This window comes from Carcharhinus amblyrhynchos, unplaced genomic scaffold (genome assembly GCF_965287045.1).
Source record: "Carcharhinus amblyrhynchos unplaced genomic scaffold, sCarAmb.v2.hapA scaffold_90, whole genome shotgun sequence".
In the NCBI taxonomy this organism is placed as follows: domain Eukaryota; kingdom Metazoa; phylum Chordata; class Chondrichthyes; order Carcharhiniformes; family Carcharhinidae; genus Carcharhinus; species Carcharhinus amblyrhynchos.
The window spans coordinates 277,453-298,886 of NW_027649830.1; the positions used below are offsets into that span (position 1 = coordinate 277,453).

The window sequence follows — 21,434 nt, forward strand, 5'->3', positions numbered from 1 at the left end:
CTGGCCGCCACATTATAGGAAGGCTTTGGAGAGGGTGCAGAAGAGGTTTACCAGGATGCTGCCTGGATTACAGAGTATGGACTATAAGGAGAGGCTGGACAATCTAGGGTTGTTTTCTCTGGAGCAGCGGAGGCTGATGGGAGACCTGATAGAAGAATATAAAATGATGAGAGGCACAGACAGGGTTGACAGTCAGAATCTTTTTCCCAGAGTTGAAATGCCTAATATTAGGGGGCACACACTTAAGGTGAGAGGGGGGAAGTTCAAAGGAGATACGAGGGGTACGTTTTTACACAGAGTGTGCTAGGTGTCTGGAACGTGCTGCCAGAGGTGGTGGAGGTAGATACAATAGAGATGGGAAGAGGTTGTTGTGGGGCAGTGGCATTGAGGAGTATACATTGGAAGGGGAAACCTGTTCCTGTGCTGTGTGTGGAACAAATACTGAAACACAGAAATTAGGTGCAGGTGGAGGCCATCTGGTCCTTCCCGCCTTTCTGCCATGCATTCATGGCTGATCACCCAACCCAATGACCTGATCCGACAACATCCCTCCATATCCTTTGATCCCCTTCACCCTATGCACCATATGTAAACCCAGGGCGTAGTCAGGCATTGATGTGCAATGGTAAGGGGTCCGAGTATTGGATTCATAGGGAACAATCACAGGCAAACAGCCACAAATACAATCTGGCTGTACACTGTTGTCACACAAGGTCAGTGGGAGCACACGCAGAGGCTGGGGAAAACTCTCTCAATGCTCCCATTGTCAAATTGTCTTAAATCCTCCAACCTCTGATGAGGTCCCTCTGCTGTTGCAGCTTGACATTTCTGTACTTTATAGAATCCCTACAGTACAGAAAGAGGCCGTTCGTCCCATCAATCCTGTACGACCACAGTCCCAACCGAGCCCTATGCCTGTAACCCCCACACATTTATCCTGCTAATCTCCCGACACTAGGGTCAATTTTAGCAAGGTCAATCACCCTAATCCGCACGTATTTGAACTGCAGGAGGAAACTGGAGCATCCAGAGGAAACTCCACACAGACAATGATCCAAGCCTGGAATTGAACCTGGGCCCCTGGCACTGAAGCAGCAGTGCAAACCACTGTGCCCCCTGCCCACCCTCATGCTTTGATTGCCACTTGGGAACCGCCTTGAATATAGAAAGTAAAAGCAGGAGGAGGCCATTCGGCCCTTCGAGCCTGCTCAGCCATTCATTATGATCATGGCTGATGATCAAATTCAATATCCTGATTTTCCACCAACCCCCCCCACCCCACCTGCCTTCTTCCCCATATCCCTTGATCCCTGTAACCCCAAGAGCTATATCTAATTTCTCCTTGAAATCAGACGTTTTGGCCTCAACTACTTTCTATGGGAGTGAATTCCACATGTTCACCACCCTCTGGGTGAAGAAATTGCACATGGACTGATGAAATAGGAGCAGCAGTGGCTCATTTGGCCCCAGTAAAGTCATGATTGATCATTATGTTTCACATTGCCGAATACCCCCAGTAACCTTTGATATCCTCGGACAGATCTCTCAATGGCTGCCTCCTGTGCAGTGAAGATCTCCCATTTTTAGGAGGAGGCAATTTTCACTCCTTTCCCCAGTTATAGAGATAAGCAGCACGGGAACAGGCCCTTTGGTCCAGCTTGTCCATGCTGACCAGGTTTCCTCATCTAAACTAGTCCCATTTGCCTGTGTTGGGTCCATACCCCTCAAACCTTTCCCATCCATGTACCTATCTGAATGTCTTTTAAATGTTGTAATTCTACCCGCCTCTATCATCTCCTCTGGCAGCTCGTTCCATACCGGCGCCATCCTCTGCGTGAAGAAGTTGCCCCGCGGGTCCCTTTTAAACCTTCCCCTCTCTCTTTAAACCTATGCCCTCTAGTTTTGGACTCCCCTAGCCTGGGGAAAAGACCTTGGCTATTCACTGTATCAATGTCCCTCACGATTTTATAAACCTCTATAAGGTCTCTCTCTCTCTCTCACACTCACACACACACACACACACACAGACCCCAACCCCTGCCTGCCCGCCATCGCTCCAGGGGAGAAGTCCCAGCCTATCCAGCCTCTCCTTATGACTCAAAAGCTACAATCCTGGTAACATCCTTGTAAATCTTTTCTGCCCCCTTTCTATAGCTAGGTGACTAGAATTGTATGCAGTACTCCAAATGTGGCCACACCAATGTCTTGTACAATTGTAACATAACGTTCCAATTCCTGTACTCAACGCTCTGACCGATGAAGGCAAGTGTGTCAAACGCCACCTTCACCATCCTGTTCTACCCTTCACAGGAGCGCAAGGAACTATGTACTTGCACCCTGTGGTCCAACAACACTCCCCAGGGCCCTAACATTAACTGTGTACGTCCAGCCCAAATTTGTTTTACCAAAATGCAACACCCCGCATTTATGAGAAATAAACTCCATCTACCATACCTTGGCCCACGGCCCAGTTGATCACCATCCCGCTACAGACCTTCTTTCTTGTCCACTACACCACCGACTTTGATGTCATCCACAAAGTTGCTGGGGTTCTTTGCTGGGGTGCACTATTTGCCGGGCTGGCCAGCTGACACTTGTCCCTCCATCCCTCCCTCCTCCTCCTCTCCCCCAACCTTCCCACGTCCTCCCAGGGTCGTTTTACTGCACGGACTCCCAGCAGACTGCTGGCGCCAAGAAGGGGACATTCACAGATGACCTGCACAAGTTGGTGGACGATTGGGCCAAGGAGAGGATTGGGGTCGCCAGCCTGAAACCCAGCCTGAACGAAATCCGGCAGATTCAGACCCGTCAGGACCTGGAGAGCTGGCATCAGCTCTGTGACGTGAGTAGCAGGGAGGCAGGGAAAGACCTACCGCGTGAATTGTAGCAACATAGGTTTTAGGAGCAGAAGTAGGCGATTCAACCCTTTGAGCCTGCTCTGCCATTAAATCAGATCATGGCTGATCTCTCCCTGATCTCAAATCCACCTCCCCACCTGTTCCCCATATCCCCTTATCCCTTTTTTAAATTAGAAATATATATATTTCCTTGAAACCATTCAACAATTCAAACTCCACCTTGCTATGGGGCAGCGAGGAGAGATTAAACAATTTGGACTTATCCTTCTAAATTCCAGCAAGTATAAAAGGAAATCTGATCGAGGTATGTAAAATGCTAAAAGCGATTGATAAATTTTAAATTTGAAGTTTATTCATTAGTATCACAAGTAGGTTTAAATTAACACTGCAATGAAGTTACTGTGAAAATCCCCTAGTCACCACACTCCATCACCTGTCTGGGTACACAGAATTTAGCACGGCCAATGCACCCTAACCAGCACGTCTTTGGAACTGTGGGGGGAAACCGTAGCACCCAGAAGAAACTCACGGGGAGAATGTACAAACTCCGCACAGTCACTCAAGCCAGAAATTGCATCCAGACATGCAATGTCCTGCATTTAACGGAAATAAACTCCATCTGCAATACCTTGGCCCAGTTGATCACGATCCTGTTGCAGACTTTGACAACCTTCTTCCTTGTCCACTGTGGAAAAAATTACCACTCTCTATGAGAAGTCGTTCATCCTCCTCTCAGTTTTAAATCACCTCTCAGTTTTAAATCACCTCTCAGTTTTAAATCACCTCTCAGTTTTAAATCACCTCTCAGTTTTAAATCACCTCTCAGTTTTAAATCACCTCTCAATCTATACCTGGGATCTCTCAAGATTGCCCCACAAGGGGAAATATTTGGCCTACATTTACAGGGTTAGCACTGCTGCTTTACAGCGCCAGGGATCCGGCTTCAATTTGTGCTGTTAGGTGCATCGGCCATGTTAACTTCTCTCTGTGTACCCAAACAGGTGCTGGAGCATGGCAACTAGGGGATTTTCACAGTAACTTCATTGCAATGTTGATGTGAGCCTACTTGTGACATTAATAAATAAACTTAAATTTTGTCAATCTTTTTTAATATTTTATATACCTCAATCAGATCCCCTCTCACCCTTCCAAACTAGGTTCCAGTTGCATAACACTGAGCAGCAGTTTCTCAGCAATGCCAGCCCAGTGTATGTGGGCCTTTGGTACCATGAGGTACAGTATCCAAGTTCCGTGGTAGCTCAGAGCCGGGCAGGCCAACGGAGAAGGGCATCGGCTCCCACTATCTGTATTGTCCCTCCTTAGCCCTTCCTCTAAAGGTTAATGTGCCCAAAGACGGGTGTCGCCTCCGCCTGCACTGCCCCCCACCTCCCCCATTTGCCCAACACAAAAGAAAGTCTTATATGAGGAAGGATGTCCTTGCTATAGAGGGAGTACAGCGAAGATTTACCAGGCTGATTCCTGGGATGGCAGGTCTGTCATATGAGGAGAGACTAAGTCAGTTAGGATTATATTCACTGGAGTTTAGAAGAGTGAGAGGGTAGGCAGAACTGGAAATGCACATAGATCAGCCATGATATTATTGAAAGACGGCACAATGACACCATGATTAGCACTGCTGCCTCACAGCACCAGGGACCCAGGTTCAATTGCCGGCTTGGGTCACTGTCTGTGTGGAGTCTGCACGTTCTCCCAGTATCTGCGTAGGTTTCCTCCAGTTTCCTCCCACAGTCTGAAAGACGTGCTGGTTAGGGTGCATTGGCTGTGCTAAATTCTCCTAAACAGGTGCCGGAGTGTGGTGACTAGGGGATTTTCACAGTAACTTCATTGCTGTGTTAATGTAAGCCTACTTGTGGCACTAATAAATAAACTTTAACTTAAAAAAGCTTAGCAGGCTTGAGGGGCTGAATAACCTCTTCCTATATCCTGTGTATTTTCTTTCCTTTCCTACTAACGCACTCCCTGTTTTTTTTTCCCTTTTCCCCCACCTTCCTAGGGAGCTTCCCAAGCCTGCACTGTTGGTTGGATTGGGTCTGGATCACAAGGTCAGGGGACACAACAGACCACGCTGCCACCGGCAGTCCCCCCATCGAATTCGTTTCCAGGCACGGTGGCCCCTTACCCCCTCCAGAACCTTTGCCAGTATGCTGGAATCGCCAGAGGGACGTACCAGAGCCAGCCTTCCAGGAGCACTCCCCCACAAGGACTGCCTCAACATCTCACTGGTGGTGGTGGGGGAGGAGCAGGTGCTGTGCAGACATTTCCAGTGCAGGGTTCCCCCACCGCCCCTCCGTGGTCAAAGTAAGGTGACCCAAATGGGGGAGGGGTGGGTATGGGGGGAGTGGTCATGGTTTCACACTTGCTGCAACATCAGCCAACAGCGAATGCATAGAGATGGACTGGAGAACCTGAGGCCATACAACTAACCACAGCGTTTCGGAGGGTTTTCCCCACTCATTCCCCTTGACCCAGCACCTCTCTGCCAGCCCAATGGACTTCGCCTGAGACAGATGGAGGAATTACCCCTTTCCTGCCCCCTTCACCTCGACTGATTACCCATCCCCCGCCTTCAAAAATGGCCATTCTGCGGGCTGGGCCCTCGGAATTTGAAAGGCTATGGGGGAGAGGATACAGCGGTGGGGAGGGAGGCTAGTTATGTTTGGATCATTTTTGCCCCCCATTTCCTTCAGCACCCCTCCCCAAATAAATCGGGCCAATGGATGAAAGAGCAAGCTGCCATTTTGACATGGGGAGGAACTAAGAGTTGCAGAAGCACAGAGCACCCTTTCCCGAGGACATGCGGCGAGAGGGGGGGGGGTGGGGTGGGCGCTTATAAATACTTTTATGCCCAGGCCTGGCAACTTGTGAATTAAAGCAGCTATATCTCCTCCTGACCCGAGGGAGTCGAGTGTCTGGCTTTGTGTCAAGCATCATGCTCCCCCTCCCACCGCTCCAAGAGCCGTGTGTGCCAGGATTCATTGGAAGTGTCCGGGCCACAGGTCAGACGTGACTTGCCCACCTCCCGGGGTGAAGTGGGATGTCATGTGAGTGTCCCTCCCCTCCAACCTCAGACTTGGGGACGGAGCTGAAGACAAGAGTGGGCGAGGAGGAGAACTCGGGCCTCACTCTGGCTGGAATGGCAGGTGTCAACCTCCAGGCATCGTGGATGGCGGAGCGGGGGCGGCTGTGCGGAAGACACCAGGGCAACGTGCAGCCAGCAGTGTGGACCGCAACCTTCTGTGGACGCTTTACACCTTCTCTGCTTCCTTCACCCTTCCCCCACCTCTGTGCATACCTGTTCATATTTCGCCGCAGCATTGTGTTGTGAATATTTACTTAATGGACAGGGATGTTGTTATTGTACTGAGACTGCGTGTGCACCCAGATTGTGTGCTGTACATGTTCCCAGGTATTTTCTTCTGCCCTTGCTTTCTTTGTCAGTCTCTCGTGGCGTGTCGCCTTCCTGTTTATTCTTCAGGATTTATTTAAAATGCCAGATATTTCACAAAGGTCCATGCTGGATTTAGCAGTGGTGGTGGGGCGAGGGTGGAATAAAACAAAACCCACCCTCTTGAGTTTGTTACAGTGAGAATTATTTTTATAATTGCAATCAGAGAGTGTAGCTTTTTACGTGCAGCCGCATTGACTCTGTTTAGAGCCCGACCCACATCAGAGCCGGGCTGCCATGTTTCAGCAGTTACTTTATCATCAACACTTGAATTCATGATCGCAAGGCTGGGTGGGGAGACTTGAAGAGATAAGCCAAGGGGATGCGCGGGTATTAGGAAATATGGGGGAGGAGGACGATGTGTGTAGGGAGAGGGACAGGGTTTGCTGACGGGCTCGCCATACAGCTCCTCAATCATCACTGCACAAACGTTCAGTGATTTAACGCCTCGCACTGCCTCAGCTCTTCCCCCAACCTCCGACTCGGGTTTCACTTGCAGAGAGAGGATCCAAGCATTGATGACTTTACAGAGCAGGTTGCCAAGAGGGAGAGTGGCCTGTAACGGCCTGCAGTGATGCGCAAGGCATTCCCCCATTCTCCCCTCTCTCTCCACGTTTCCAGATTTTAAACCTTGTTGACCTGAGTGCTTTAGTAGTTTGGACACAGGGAACCAAATATAGCTGGGGATTGAGGCTGAATGCTTTAAAAATCATTACCAGGCAGTTTGTGCGAAGCTGCTAAGGTATGATGCATGATGTTTAACCTGGTGTTGTGAGTCTTCGTACTGGGATATGACACACACAGACACACTAAAAATACCCCACAGGCTCGCACAGGCACGTGCATGCGCACAATGCACACCACACAGCCATATGTACAGAGGCAAACACACCACACAGGTGCACTCAGGTGCACACGCAGGCATGTACAAACACACCACCTAGGTACGCACACTCCAATAATTGCCTCTACCCATCTTTCTGTTTCTAGCCAGCCTTAATCCAACTAGACATGCAGTTTGCAGTTTTGATTCTCTTGACGATTCTGAATCTGTTTTCATCAGGGGGAACGGGGCCAATACTGTGAACAATTAAAAGTAGCTTGTGGAAACTTTCCAAAGTTGTGATTTGGGAAAATGTTTGTGATTTTATAAGTTGCCGACATTTTGTTTTTCCGTATTGTGTTTTGATTGTAATGTGTGTGATTCTTGCTGTTCCAATTTGATTTTTGTTTACTTGATTGCAGTTTATCTGGGATGGGTGAGTATGAGGAGGGGGTGTTGGGACCAATTAAGCAGTGGCGTTTCTGTGGTGTGTGGTACGTGCAGATAGCTGCACTTCTGTTATGTCACTATCGTATTATCTCCTGTTACTGGTTGGAATGCAACATTTTGTTACTGTTACCCTCATGAACTGTGAAAGACATCTGGCCATACAATTCGACATTCTGTTTTTCGAAAACCATTTTGTCTAATAGAAAACTGCATTTTGAGCCGTATGACACTGCGGTACGGTACTGGTGGGGACGGATCTATCACTGTTTAACACTGGGGTACAGTACTGGTGGGGACGGGTCTGTCGCTGTATAACACTGGGGTACAGTACTGGTGGGGACGGATCTGTCACTGTTTAACACTGGGGTACAGTACTGGTGGGGACGGGTCTGTCGCTGTATAACACTGGGGTACAGTACTGGTGGGGACGGGTCTGTCACTATAACACTGGGGTACGGTACTGGTGGGGACGGGTCTGCCACTGTTTAACACTGGGGTACAGTACTGGTGGGGACGGGTCTGCCATTGTATAACACTGGGGTACAGTGCTGGTGGGCATGGGTCAGTGGCTGTATAACACTGGGGTACAGTACTGGTGGGGATGGGTCTGCCGTTGTATAACACTGGGGTACAGTACTGGTGGGCATGGGTCAGTGGCTGTATAACACTGGGGTACAGTACTGGTGGGGACGCGTCTGTCACTGTTATTTCACTGGGTATAGCACTGGTGGGGACAGGTCCGTCACTGATTAACACTGGAGTACAGTATTGGTGGGGTCGGGTCTGTCGCTGTATAACACTGGGGTACAGTACTGGTGGGGACGGGTCTGTCGCTGTATAACACTGGGGTACAGTACTGGTGGGGTCGGGTCTGTCGCTGTATAACACTGGGGTACAGTACTGGTGGGGACGGGTCTGTCACTGTATAACACTGGAGTACAGTACTGGTGGGGTCGGGTCTGTAGCTGTATAACACTGGAGTACAGTACTGGTGGGGACGGGTCTGTCGCTGTATAACACTGGGGTACAGTACTGGTGGGGACGGGTCTGTCGCTGTATAACACTGGGTACAGTACCGGTGGGGACGGGTCTGTCGCTGTATAACACTGGGGTACAGTACCGGTGGGGACGGGTCTGTCGCTGTATAACACTGGGGTACAGTACTGGTGGGGACGGGTATGTCGCTGTATAACACTGGGGGGTACAGTACTGGTGGGGACGGGTCTGTCTCTATAACACTGAGGTACAGTACTGGTGGGGACGGGTCTGTCGCTGTATAACACTGGGGGTACAGTACTGGTGGGGTCGGGTCTGTCGCTGTATAACACTGGGGGTACAGTACTGGTGGGGACGGTTCCGGCATTGAAGAATGGACAAGTTTAAGAGCCTCGCGTAAGCACCGTATTGCACAGATTTGACGTGTTGTAAATGTGAATATTTCTGCTAGTACATTGGACAAGCTTTGGTGAAAAGCCAGTTTTGCCATCTGGTAAATGGACCATTGAGAGAGAGCTGGAGTGTGCTGTCCTCTGGTGGGCAGTATGCTGTAATCTCAATTCAGTGTGGCGTTTCAGCTGTGAGTGTGTGTGTGTGTGTGTGAGCGGCATGGAGTAAGATGGTGCACAGTCCTTTCAAATGTGCTCCTTATTTAAAGAAAACCTGCAGACTTGCAGTGCCTTGATATTCACAGCTTTCCAGTTGAGATTCTCTCCCTCACTGGAACACAGCCTGTTTTCTTTGGTTATTGTTTGGTCGTGTGTAACTGCTGCTACCATTTTACTTTTGATGACCATGCCAGAGATAGTTGGGAGGGGATCTCCGACTGTCTTCTGGGTGGTTGCGTGGAGAGGGGGCTCGAGGGAAGAGACAGCCAGCCGAATCCTGGGCTGAGAGAGGCGTGGAGCTTCTATCCCTCTCTTTGTCCCTCCTGCTGTCACTCCCCCTTCCAAGGGGTTGATAATTCCTTGCTGGTCTGGTGTGAGGTGACATGGAAGAGGGGCAGAGTGGGGTGGAAGATACGGGATAGGCGACGCACACTTTTTTCAGAGCAAAATGTGTGTTTTTCTTTGATCCAGACGGCTGGGAGGGAGGAAGGGATGGTGATGGGGTGAATGAATATGGGGCAGTCGGAGTCTCTCTGTCCTTCTCTGGTGTCAAATGTTTGTGAGGAGAGTTGAAAAACAGTATTACTGGTAAATTTAAACTGAAGTTTTTTTCGCCTTGTCTCTCAACGTATTTTCTTTTGTCTATTCCTTTTTGTTTTTAAATATATACATATATATACATACACAGTTTTGTCAAGCAGTTTGTAAGTCGATGCCTTGATCTTTCTCCCCCCCCCCCCAATCAAGGGAAAGGGAAAGAAGAGTTTTGTGTTGAAAATTGTCCCAAAAGTGAAAGCATTCCTCAAATGTTTAGCTGCATGTACAAGATGAATTTTGTATCTTTCTAAAATCAGAAGGGAAGAGAAAAAAATGACCAAAACACTGGGTGTTGATTGTTCTTTGTTTGCATGTGTGGAGTTGAGTAGACAACATTCCTCTTTCTAAAATTGAAAGTGCAGTGTCTCCCCTTTCCCTCTGTCCAATGTACATTCTCCCTCGTAACCCACTCCCTTTTAAAGTTTCTGGTCACCTTTCCAATATTTCTTCCTTCATGCCCTGGGGGTGCTTTGAGTGCAAGTCGTGCATCTAAAAGGTCACATCCTGGGCTTTTTCTTAGTGTCTTGTAAAGTTTGCCATCTTTCCACCATCCTTCTAAGGTTGAGAAAAGCGCAGCACCAACCAGGCTAAACTCAGTGGTCAGATTTATTCACAGACAGCAGCTGACACCGTTCTTTGTCAGCCGTGTGTTCAAGGATCTGTATAATGCTTGCCATGTGCCACTATGCCCCTATAGTGGAGAAAACACAACACCAAACAGACTAAGCTCAGTGGTCAGATTTATTCACAGAACTATAGAAAGATATTAAGTACAGTGACTGCTTCTGTTAGCAATGTGCTGGAGCACACGTGTCATGGTCACCATGTACTATCATCCGTATGAGGTGCGAATAGCACAGCACCAGACAGGCTAATTTTGGTAGTCAGATTGAATTATACATAGAATGGTAATAAGAAACAATGGCCAAACTTAGCCCATGTTCGTGCTGTTTTAAAGAGAGAGAAACTGTCAGGAGTTATTGGTATTCCTTTCAACAATCTACTGGACACAAACTTCTGGGGATAACTCCTCAAGACTATTTAAACATAATAAGAGATGAGTTCTCTTGAACGGGGGGGGGGACATTCGCCGCTCTCCAGTCCTCTGGCGCTATCCCCATGGACAGTGAGGACCTAAAGATAAAAGACAAAGCCTCTGCAATCTCATCCCTTGCCTCCCAAAGTAGGATATATCCCATCTGGCCTAGGGGACTTGTTGACCCTCAGGTTTTTCAAAATTGCTAATACATCTTCCCTCAGCCTATCAGCCTGTATCACACACACATCCTCAAAAACATGGCCCCTCTCCATGATGAACGCCAAAGAAAAGTATTCATTTGTTGCCTCACCTATCTCTTCTGACTCCATGCACTGGTTCCCACTACTGACCTTGACCGGCCCTAACCTCACCGTGGTCATTCTTCTATTTCTCACATGAAAGGGCCTTGGCGTTTTCCTTGATCCGACCCACCGAGGACTTCTTGTGCCCCCTCCTAGCTCTCCTAAGCCCTTTTTTTAGCTCATTCCTTGCTACCTTGTAACCCTCAAGCGACCGAACTGAACCTTGTTTTCTCATCCTTACATATGCTTCCTTTTTCCTCTTGACAAGACATTCAACCTTTTTTGTGAACCATGGTTCCCTCACTTAGCCATTTCCTCCCTGCCTGACTGGGACGTACCTATCAAGGACACACAGTGTTTGTTCCTTTTCATTTGTGCCTTTCCCTGACAGTTTCTGTTCCTATCTTATGCTCCCTAATTCTTGCCTAATTGCATCATAATTACCCCTCCCCCAGTTATAAACCTTGCCCTGCCGAAAGGCCCTATCCCTCTCCATTGCAATAATGAAAGACACCGAATTGTGGTCACTATTTCCAAAGTGCTCTCCCAGAAACAAATCAGAGAGTAGCAGCGGAAGGGTGCTTTTCTGAATGGAGGACTGTGACAGGTGACACTCCTCAGAGATCAGTGCTGGGACCTTTGCTGTTTGTAATATATATATAAATAATTTAAAGAAAAATGTAAGTGATTTGATTAGTAAGTTTGTGGATGCCACAAAGGTTGGTGGATTTGCAGATAATGATAAGGACCATCAGAGAATGCAGCAGGATATAAATCAGTTGGAGACTTGGGCGGAGAGAAGGAAGATGGAGTGTAATCTGGACAAATGTGAGGTAATGCATTTTTAAAGGTCTAATACAGATAGGAAATACACAGTAAATGGCAGAACCCTTGAGTATTAATAGGCAAAGGGATCTGGGTGTATAGTTACTCGGGTCACTAAAAGTGGCAATGCAGGTGGAGAAGCTAGTCAAGAGATTGGAGAAACTTGGTTTGTTCTCACTGGAACGACAGAGCTTGATAACCTGATAGAAGTCTGCAAGATTATGAGAGGCATGGACAGAGTGGATAGTCAGAAGCTTTTTCCCAGGGTGGAAGAATCAATTACTAAGGGGCACAGGTTTAAAGGAGATGTATGAGGCATATTTTTTACAGTGTGGTGGGTGCCTGGAACTCGTTGCCGGGGGAAGTAGTGGAAGCAGATATGATAGTGACTTTTAAGTGCCTTGACAAATACATGAATAGGATGGGAATGGAGGGATTTGGTCCCTGGAAGGATAGGGGTTTTAGTTCAGTGGGGCAGCATGGTCGGTGCCGGCTTGGAGGGCCGAATGGCCCGTTCTTGTGCTGTAATTTTCTTTGTTCAGCCCAGAAACTCCAGTGTGTTTTATGAAGATAGCCTACAGCTAAGTTTTTATATTTGATTTTGGCATTGGTGAGCATCAGATGTTTCTCTCCAGGTATGATTCAAGTGACCCATGGGGAAGTTTTTATCAAAGTTTATTTAAGAACACGTTAAAATGTAAGTAGAAAGAATGAGAATAACATTTACCAATTACAAGATTCAAACCTGATACTGTATAAACCTTAACAGATAGCTATCTATGTTCCCAAGTCAAACACCATTCCACAGATGTGCACCCCTTTCCTTTAGACTTGGCACAAAAAGCAAGTATACTTACGTGATGCTGGAGCTTCAGCTTTTTAACATCTGCTTTCAATTGCTCTTTTGAATGTTGGATCAATTCTGAGGTTTCCCAGCCCTGGAACTTACAGCATGCCACTGGAAAGAGGGAAGGAGAGAAAGAGACACTGCCTGTCTCCACTGGCTTATAACAGCAATTAAACCACAACTTAAAGGTTAGATTTTTCTGTGGAAAGAAAAACGGCCCAGGCATATCACCTAATCTGTGAATCATTCCCAAATCAAGCTCCAGTCAGTAATCCCCAAAGGACTCTAAAACCCCAGGACACTGCACTAGTCCAGATTAAAAAAATAAGCATATCAATTATATTGCCTCTAACAATTTGAGGATACCAGATACAGACATCATAGCACCAATAAAATGCTCAGACCTGCTTGTAGAAACTGCAGAGAAACATGATTAAAATACAATTCTTCAAGGCACAGTATCATCAAAACAGCCACGGAAATGTCTCGAAGAGCAGCAAAAGGTCACAAAATCCTTCACTTTTAAATTAGGTTTACGTGCATGAGATGGAGGCTTGGTGTGAGTGTGGAGTTAATCCCAAAGTCCATTGTGTGAACCCACCATTCGTTTAATGTCCATACCAGTGGCCTCTGAACCTTACAGCCAGGCAGACACTAGATTTAGCCTTGAATGAAGCTATTTTAAAGCATTTCAGCTTGTGACACAAGATTCTCAGTAAGCATTGACAATTTGCTGAATTGTCTCCGTGAGAAATGAGAGAAACAGAAATTCTGCCCATGTTGTGTCTGTGTGAATGTTATAGTAGAGGCAGAACAAGGCCCTTCAGCCCATCAAGCTTACACTGACAACAATTCCATCAACATCCGATCTCCGTAACCTCATATTTCTCCTGCTAATCTCTCTGACACTAACAGGCAATTTAGCACAGCCAATTCACTAATCTGCACATCTTTGGATACTAAGGAGCAATTTAGCATAGCCAATCCACCATGGTGGATTGCAACACTTGGGGGTCCCTGGCACTGTGAAGACGTGATGTGGATGTGCCGGCGTTGGACTGGGGTAAACACAGTAAAAAGTCTGACAACACCAGGTTTAAGTCCAACCGATTTATTTGATAGTAAACTCACTAGCTTTCGAGGGAATTTTTATTGTGAAGACAGCAATGCTAACCATAGTAATTATGAGTGGGCGGCTCCAGATTACATCACGGTCATCATTTTTTCCCAAAAATTTTTAACAAATGCAAGTCAATAAAGGGAGATTAATGAATGAACTAGACAGGTTTTACAAGTGGTGGGATTCGAACCAGCCACCCCCAGAGCATTAGCCCGGATTACTCGCCCAACGACCGAAACCGCCGCGCCAGCGCCTCCTCTGGATTGGAGGACGCTATTCAGCTAGAGCGTGCGGGCCATCGGGGAGTTGCGGACCACAAATGCTGAAATACAGCGGTGACGTTTTGTACGGGGTCCCGAAGAGGCCGATGGGAAACAACAACTCCCATCATGCCTGGGGGCAGGCCGCTTGAGGGAAGGCACAGAGGCTAACGGGATTTGTAGTTCTCCGGCCTGTGCTGCAGGATGGACGAAGCGGGGTCGGACGGGACCACTAAACTTCTTGAGGGGAGGGCAATAGGGAGACAGAGGAAGCAGGTGCCAGTACACAGGAAGGCGGGAGGATGAAGGACGGTCCGGGCAAATGGCGGCTGGGTTCCCGAAGTGACCGACTGGAGTGAAAGTTCGCTCGTCCCTTACCACCTGTTGCAAAGGTGGCGGGAGGAACTACAACACCCCTGATGCTTCGGGAGCGGCAGAAGGACGACGCTGGGCAAAATGGCGGCTCAGCTCCCGAGGAGGCCGATAGGAGGTGTAGTCCATCTATCCTTTAGCACCAATTGGAAAAGGTGTGGGAGGAACTACAACTCCCCTAATACTTGATTGGGGGGGGGGGTGCGATAATGAAGACGAGGTTGGGCAAGATGGCGGCCTGGAAGAGGCCGACGGGAGTTGTAGTCCGCCCGCCCTTCGGCACCCATTGTGAGGGGAACGGGACGAATACAACCCCCGTGATGCTTCGGGAGGATGACGACTGGGTTGGCTAAAATGACGACATGGCTGCCAAAAAGGTCGATAGGAGTTGTAGTGCCCCCACTTGTTGACACCCATTGCGAAGGGGGTAGGAGGAACTACAACCCCCGTGATGCTTCGGGAGGAGGAAGGCGGATGGAGAAGGGGGCTGGCCAAAATGGCGGCGGTCTGGAAGAGGCGGACCCAATAAATAAATAAATATCGTGGGGAGGGGGGGGAAGAAGAGAGAAAAAAAATCACACACATTTCCCTCCTCTCTGTTATTAACTATCCCCGGGCCGGAGTTGGGGGGGGGGGTTAGAGAGGAAGGAATGAAAGGCTGTGAAAGGGAATATTAGCGCCGACCCCCTCCCCCAGCGGCTGTAACGGTTTTAACCGTCAGGCGGGTTTGAATTGTGAGGAGGTTGCTGTGGCTGGTTTTCGGTTTTTGCCGCAGATTGAGCCGGATTCAGGGCCATGGGGGTGCAAGGCTTTCAGGAATTCATCGAGAAGCACTGCGCGGCCGCGGTGGTGCCGGTGGAGCTGCAGAAGTTGGCCCGGGCCGCCCGCCACCGGGCCTCGGGCCTGAGGCCGGGGCCCTGCCCGCCTCCCCCTCCGCCTCCTCCGCAGCAGACCGCGCCGCCCCCGCTGCGCCTGCTACTGGACGCTGAGAGCGGCCTGCAGCGCCTGTACGGCGGCTCCTTCACCGACTGGGTGAGCGGCGGGCAGTGGAACCAGACGCTGGCCTACCTGGCCTCGCTGGCCGCCGCCTGCCGTGCCGCCGGCCTCGAGTTGGTGGTGGCTTTCGACGGCGCCCTGGCCAAGGGCCGCCTGCCCGACTGGGCCCGCCGCCAGAGCCAGGCCCGCCACAGTGCCCAGCTCGCCCTCAATCATGTCCGCAGCCGCGGCACCCCGCCGCCCCGAGTCTGGTTTGTGCCGCCGCCCTGCCTGGCGCACTGTGTCCGCCTGGCCCTTCTCCGCTTCCGCGTCAAGGTAAGGGGGATCTGGGGGGAGGGGGTGCCACCCATGGGTGACAGGATGCACGGGTGCCATCTGTGGGTGGGGAGGTGCCATCTGTAGGTGGTGGGTTGGGGGGGTGCTGCCTGTTGGGGGTGGAGTGGGGGGGTGTGGGGTGCTGCCTGTGGGTGGGGTGCTGCGTGTAGGGTGGGGGTGGGTGGGTGGGGTGCTGCCCGTAGGGTGGTGGGGGGCGGGGTGGGGTGCTGCCCGTAGGGTGGGGGGGGGCGGGGTGGGGTGCTGCCCGTAGGGTGGGGGGGGCGGGGTGGGGTGCTGCCTGTAGGGTGGGGGGGGGGCGGGGTGGGGTGCTGCCTGTAGGGTGGGGGGGGTGCTGCCCGTAGGGTGTGGGGGGGGGGGGCGGGGTGGGGTGCTGCCCGTAGGGTGGGGGGGGTGCTGCCCGTAGGGTGGGCGGGGTGGGGTGCTGCCCGTAGGGTGGGGGGGGGGGGGCGGGGGGGGGGTGCTGCCCGTAGGGTGGGGGGGGGGGGGCGGGGGGGGTGCTGCCCGTAGGGTGGGGGGGGGGGGCGGGGTGGGGTGCTGCCCGTAGGGTGGGGGGTGGGGCGCGGGGTGGGGTGCTGCCCGTAGGGTGGGGGGGGGGCGCGGGGTGGGGTGCTGCCCGTAGGGGGGGGGGCGGGGGGGGGGGGGTGCTGCCCGTAGGGGGGGGGGGTGCGGCCCGTAGGGTGGGGGGGGGCGGGGGGGGTGCAGGGTGGAGTGCTTCCTGTGGGTGGTGGGGTGCTGTCTGTCGGTTGGGGGGGGTGGCGGGAGTGCCGCCTGTAGGTGGTGGGGGGGTGCCACCTGTAGGTGGCAAGTGCCATCCATAAGTAGGAGGGTGGGGCATGGGAGGTAAGGTGCATGTTGCAGGCTCCAGGTGATATAGTGCAAAATATAGTGTGTGTGTCGTAGGATGAAAGGGTTGAGGTGCCAACCATAGCCAGTACAGTGTGCAAGGTGAGGGTGTCAGCTGTGAGTAGGGTGCAAAGTGCAAGGCACAAGAAGAGTAGAGTGCTATTCATAACCAGTAAGGCATAGGCATTATAACATAGGTCAGAGGCATCAGATAAGAGAGTGAAGGGAGTAGGGTGCCAGTTGTAGACTCCAAGTGATGGGCCCAAGGGGTAGTTTGCAGGCAACAGGGTGTGGGTCTTTAGGCACCATGGATTGTTACTGTGCCAGTTGTAGGCCCCAGGTAATGAGATGCAGTAGGGTGCCAAAAATGGGAAGCAGAAAAGTTGAAAGGTGCAAGAACTAGGGAGACTTTACATGTTGGGAGAGTGGATAGTTTGGAGAGGTGTCAGAAGTTGCAGTGTGACATAGATAGCATGCAAGACTGGGCAGAGAAGTGGCAGAAAGGACTTCAACCCAGATAAGTGTGTGGTGGTTCATTTTGGCAGATCAAATAGGATGAAGGAATATAATATTAAGGGTAAGACTCCTGGCAGTGTGGAAGATCAGAAGGATCCTGGGATCTGAGTTCATAGGACTCTCAAATCAGCTTTGCAGGTAGAGGATGTGGTTAAGGTGGCGTATGGTGTACTGGCCTTCATCAATCGAGGAATTGAGTTTAGGAGTGGGGAGATAATGCTGCAGCTGTATCAGACCCCACTTGGAGTACTGTGCTCAGTTCTGGTCGCCTCATTACAGGAAGGATGTGGAAGCCATAGAAAGGGTGCAGAGGAGATTTACAAGGATGTTGCCTGGATTGGGTGGCATGCCTTATGAGGATAGGTTGAGAGAGTTCGGGAAGGATGAGAGGTGACCTGACAGAGGTGTATAAGATGTTGAGAGGTATTGATCAGGTGGATTCTCAGGCTTTTTCCCAGGGCTGAAATGGCTGCCACAAGAGGACACAGGTTTAAGGTGCTGGGGAGTAGGTACAGAGGAGATGTCAGGGGTAAGTTTTTCACTGAGGGTGGTGGGTGTGTGGAATCGGCTGCTGCTGGTGGTGGTGGAGGCAGATTCGATAGGGTCTTTTAAGAGACTTCTGGATGAGTACATGGAACTTAGTAGGATTGAGGGTTATAGGTCAGCTTAGTAGTTGGGGATACGATCAGCGCAACTTGTGGGCGAAGGGCCTGTTTGTGCTGTAGTTTTTCTATGTTCTATGAAAGTCATCAAGGAATAATTAGGTACAGCTCTAAGGTGCAATTATAGTAAGAATTTCATTACAGTAATAGGGTGCACATTCTAGTGAGAATATGGCTCCGGTACGAGTGTGCAAAATTGTGGTGATCTGGGAGGCTGTGACGGTGGGGGGGGAGGGGGGGTGTTTATAATGGTGAATGAGATGGGGGTAAAACATGAGCTTCTGCCATGTATGTCCATGGTGTGATCATTCAAACATCACTTGTGTAAAACGGCAAATAAAATCTGGTTAAAATTACTGAACAACAAATGATCTGTGTGCAATAACATCAATGTTTACTGTCAACAATAATGGTGCAGCCATCATGTGTAAAAGAGCAAGTGTGAAAGCAACCTTGACTTGAAAATAAGTGCGGAGGAACCGACGCTAACTGATGGTATTGAAATATTAATCGTGTGAAAACAGCAACACATTTGTGAAACATTTTAGCTGAAATTACAAAGTCGATGCATTAATCGCAAAGATGAGTACATACGTTTGTAAAAGCAACACTGTGCTGTTCCTGACATTGACATGTCAAATCTAATACAGTCACTGTAAAATGAACATAGTTGTGAAAAATATCTCAGCTTTAAATCCCATTCCTTGGTTGCATCATTTTCATGCGTTGAAAATATGAAATACTGTGTCTAACATACATGCCACATTTCATATATATAAACCCATTTTTAAAAAAAATTAGTGAGGTTGAAATGTGTGACCATTGTTTGCGAAGTTAGTTTAGTTAGCACATTTTCCCAAGAAAGATGCGTTGTGCATAAGGAGTAGTTGTCTGATTTCTTGAGCGAGTTGGATGTGTAATATACAACCGGTAATATGGTGTCAAGGGGTAAACTGAATATTCAATGGAGAAAGATTGCAGAAAGTGAGCACAGAGCGATTTGGGAATTCCTGGAGTATAAAAATAGGAAAGCCTTGTTAAAACTATATAAGGCACTAGTTAGATCAGGCCTAGGATACTGTGAACAATTTCAGTTTATTTTGTTAGCGTCACAAATAGGTTTACATTTTCACTGCAATGAAGTTACTGTGAAAATCCCCTAGTGGCCACATTCAGGTGCCTGTACGGGTACACTGAGGGAGAATTTAGCATGGCCAATGCATCCTAACCAGCACATCTTTCAGACTGCGGGAGGAAACTGGAGCACCTAGAGAAAACACACGCAGACACGGGGAGAACGTGCAAACTCCACACAGACGTTGATCCAAGCTGGGAATTGAACCCAGGTCCCTGGTGCTGTGAGGCAGCTGTGTTAACCACTGTGCTGCCTTATTTAAGGAGAGCTATACTAGCATTGGAGGCAATCCAGAGAAGGTTCAAGCTGATCCTGGGTGAGGACGGATTTTCTTATGATGAAAGGTTGGGCCTGTACTCATTGGAGTTTAGTGGAATGAGAGGTGACCTAATTGAGACTGACAGGATTCTGGAGGGAGATTGACAGGTGGGTGCTGAGGGGCTGTTTGCCTTTGTGGGAGAGTCTGGGAGCAGAGGGTGTGATCTCAGAGTAAGGGGGGGGGGTCACCCATTGGAGGCAGAAATGGGGAGGAATATCTTCTCTGAGGGGAATGTGTGTGTGGAATTCTTTTCTGCAGAGAGCTCTAGAGGTTGTGTGGTCAAATATGTTCAAAGGCTGACACAGACAGCTTTTTAGTCAGTGAGGGAATCATGGTTATGAAGATAATGCGGGAAAGTGGAGTTGGGGATTATCAGATCAGTCATGATCTCAGTGAATGTGGAGCAGACCCCGTGAGTTGAATGGCCTTAATTTGCTTGTCTTCTGGTCTATTTGATCTCACTAGACTGATGAGAGCCATTCAGACTCGTGTATCCCCCTCTTGCATCCAGATAACTTGGAGGAACGTTTTTATACCTGGGGTGGAGGTTCAGTGTTTTATGTGTAGATCTGTGCTGCTTGGCAAGTATTGATCCAAAGGCTAAACTCCCGTAAATTATAATCATGCGCTAGTTAAAACATCACGTGGCTGAATTCAGTCCTGCAAAATGTTGCTGCTGATTAATTCGGGCTGAGATTAAGTCTCTCAGTGCAGCGACCCATGTTTGTGTTTATGCTGCATCATCAGCCTAGCTCGCATATGCCAGTGTAAGGCTGAATGATATACTGCAGATATCCTTTAGGGTTGGGCTCCTGTTAGAATCAGGGCCATTGATTTAGCGAGTCTGTGAATCCCATTTATACATTTCATTTGTGTGAATGCCTGGATTTTTCCAACACCTTGTCTTGGGCACCAGAGTGTGGGGACTTTCACAGTAACTTCATTGCAGTGTTAATGTAAGCCTACTTGTGACGCCAACGAATAAACTTTAAGTGCGCACGCTCGCTAGTGCAAAGCTCACGGGGAGCATCACCACAGTAGGCTTGCCAGTTGTGTCTCATCAACAGAGTGAAAAGCAGCAGTTGTATTAATCAAACCTTAATCTCCATTTTATGATATGTAGTGAATATAATGTGTCTTTGTGTTAGTCATAACTTAATCAGTGATTACAGTTAGTACTGTTTGTCAGCAGTGGAATGTGTGACCTTGTCCAAATCGGGAATACTAGAATTATTTGCATTCCCAGTTGCATCAGTGTGCTCAATGTATACCACCCCCGCACCAGGGACCTGGGTTCGATTCCCGCCTTGGGTTACTGTCTGTGTGGAGTCTGCACGTTCTCCCCATACCTGTGTGAGTTTCTTCCAGTGTACCCTAACCAGGTGTGCTGGTTAGGGTACATTGGCCTTGCTAAATTCTCCCCCAGTGTACCCGAACAGGCACCCGAGTGTGGCAGCTAGGGAGATTTTCACAGTAACTTCATTGCAGTGTTAATATAAGCTCACTTGTGACACTATTAAGTAAACTCTTTTTACCTTATTAATCTATGGAATACAAGGGGAAGAAACTTTAGGAAACCTCAATTTGTGCCCCCCATCTAGTTTGCGATCCTCCTGCCAACAGGAACAGTGTCTCCCCTCTTGACTCTGTCCCAGACCCCTCATCATTATCTAGAAACCCCTCAAACAAATCTCCTTTCAACCTTCTCTTCATGGGGACAGTCCCCACTTTTGCAATCCAGGGACTTCTCACGAACGTTTTCCATGCTCTCTCTCTCCAGTGCTTTCACTCCTCCTAAAGTGTTCTGCTCAGAACTGTCTGCGATGTGCTCAGAACTGTCTGTGATGTTCCACTTGTAGATGCACCAGTGATTAATAAAGATTCCTCCAAACTGCTTTGCTTTTTTTAGACTATTCCCCAATGAGTAAGGCCCAATGTACTGTCAGCTTTAACTGCTCTCTCAACTGGCCCTTTCAGTATACCCTGGCTCCCTTTTCAATTACATGAAAGGCCTGTTCTTCAGGTTTTGACTGTGCTTTCAGCCCCACTCCTGATCTGATCTGG

The 21,434-nt window shown here is 49.2% G+C and overlaps 2 protein-coding genes across 10 annotated transcripts in view; both read left to right on the forward strand.

The window, feature by feature from the left end:
* LOC145338050 (serine/threonine-protein kinase WNK3-like) overlaps nt 1–8,461 on the forward strand; it is a 127,788-nt gene extending 119,327 nt beyond the window's left edge. For 5 of the 7 annotated variants that reach the window (XM_080182828.1, XM_080182829.1, XM_080182830.1 and 2 more), the window contains 2 exons: nt 2,652–2,842; nt 4,873–8,461. In XM_080182828.1, the coding sequence (XP_080038954.1) occupies nt 2,652–2,842; nt 4,873–5,181 (500 nt within the window). In that variant the 3' untranslated portion in view covers nt 5,182–8,461. Of the gene's footprint in view, nt 1–1,806; nt 1,964–2,651; nt 2,843–4,872 lie in introns of those variants that run through there. The other 2 variants (XM_080182832.1, XM_080182831.1) reach the window with 2 other exon arrangements.
* Nucleotides 8,462–14,769: 6,308 nt separating this feature from the next.
* The window catches only part of fam120c (family with sequence similarity 120 member C), a 61,993-nt gene continuing 55,328 nt past the window's right edge, over nt 14,770–21,434 (forward strand). For 2 of the 3 annotated variants that reach the window (XM_080182825.1, XM_080182826.1), the window contains exon 1: nt 14,770–15,874. In XM_080182825.1, coding sequence (XP_080038951.1) covers nt 15,359–15,874 — 516 coding nt within the window. In that variant the 5' untranslated portion in view covers nt 14,770–15,358. The remainder of the gene's footprint in view (nt 15,875–21,434) is intronic. The other variant, XM_080182824.1, reaches the window with a different exon arrangement.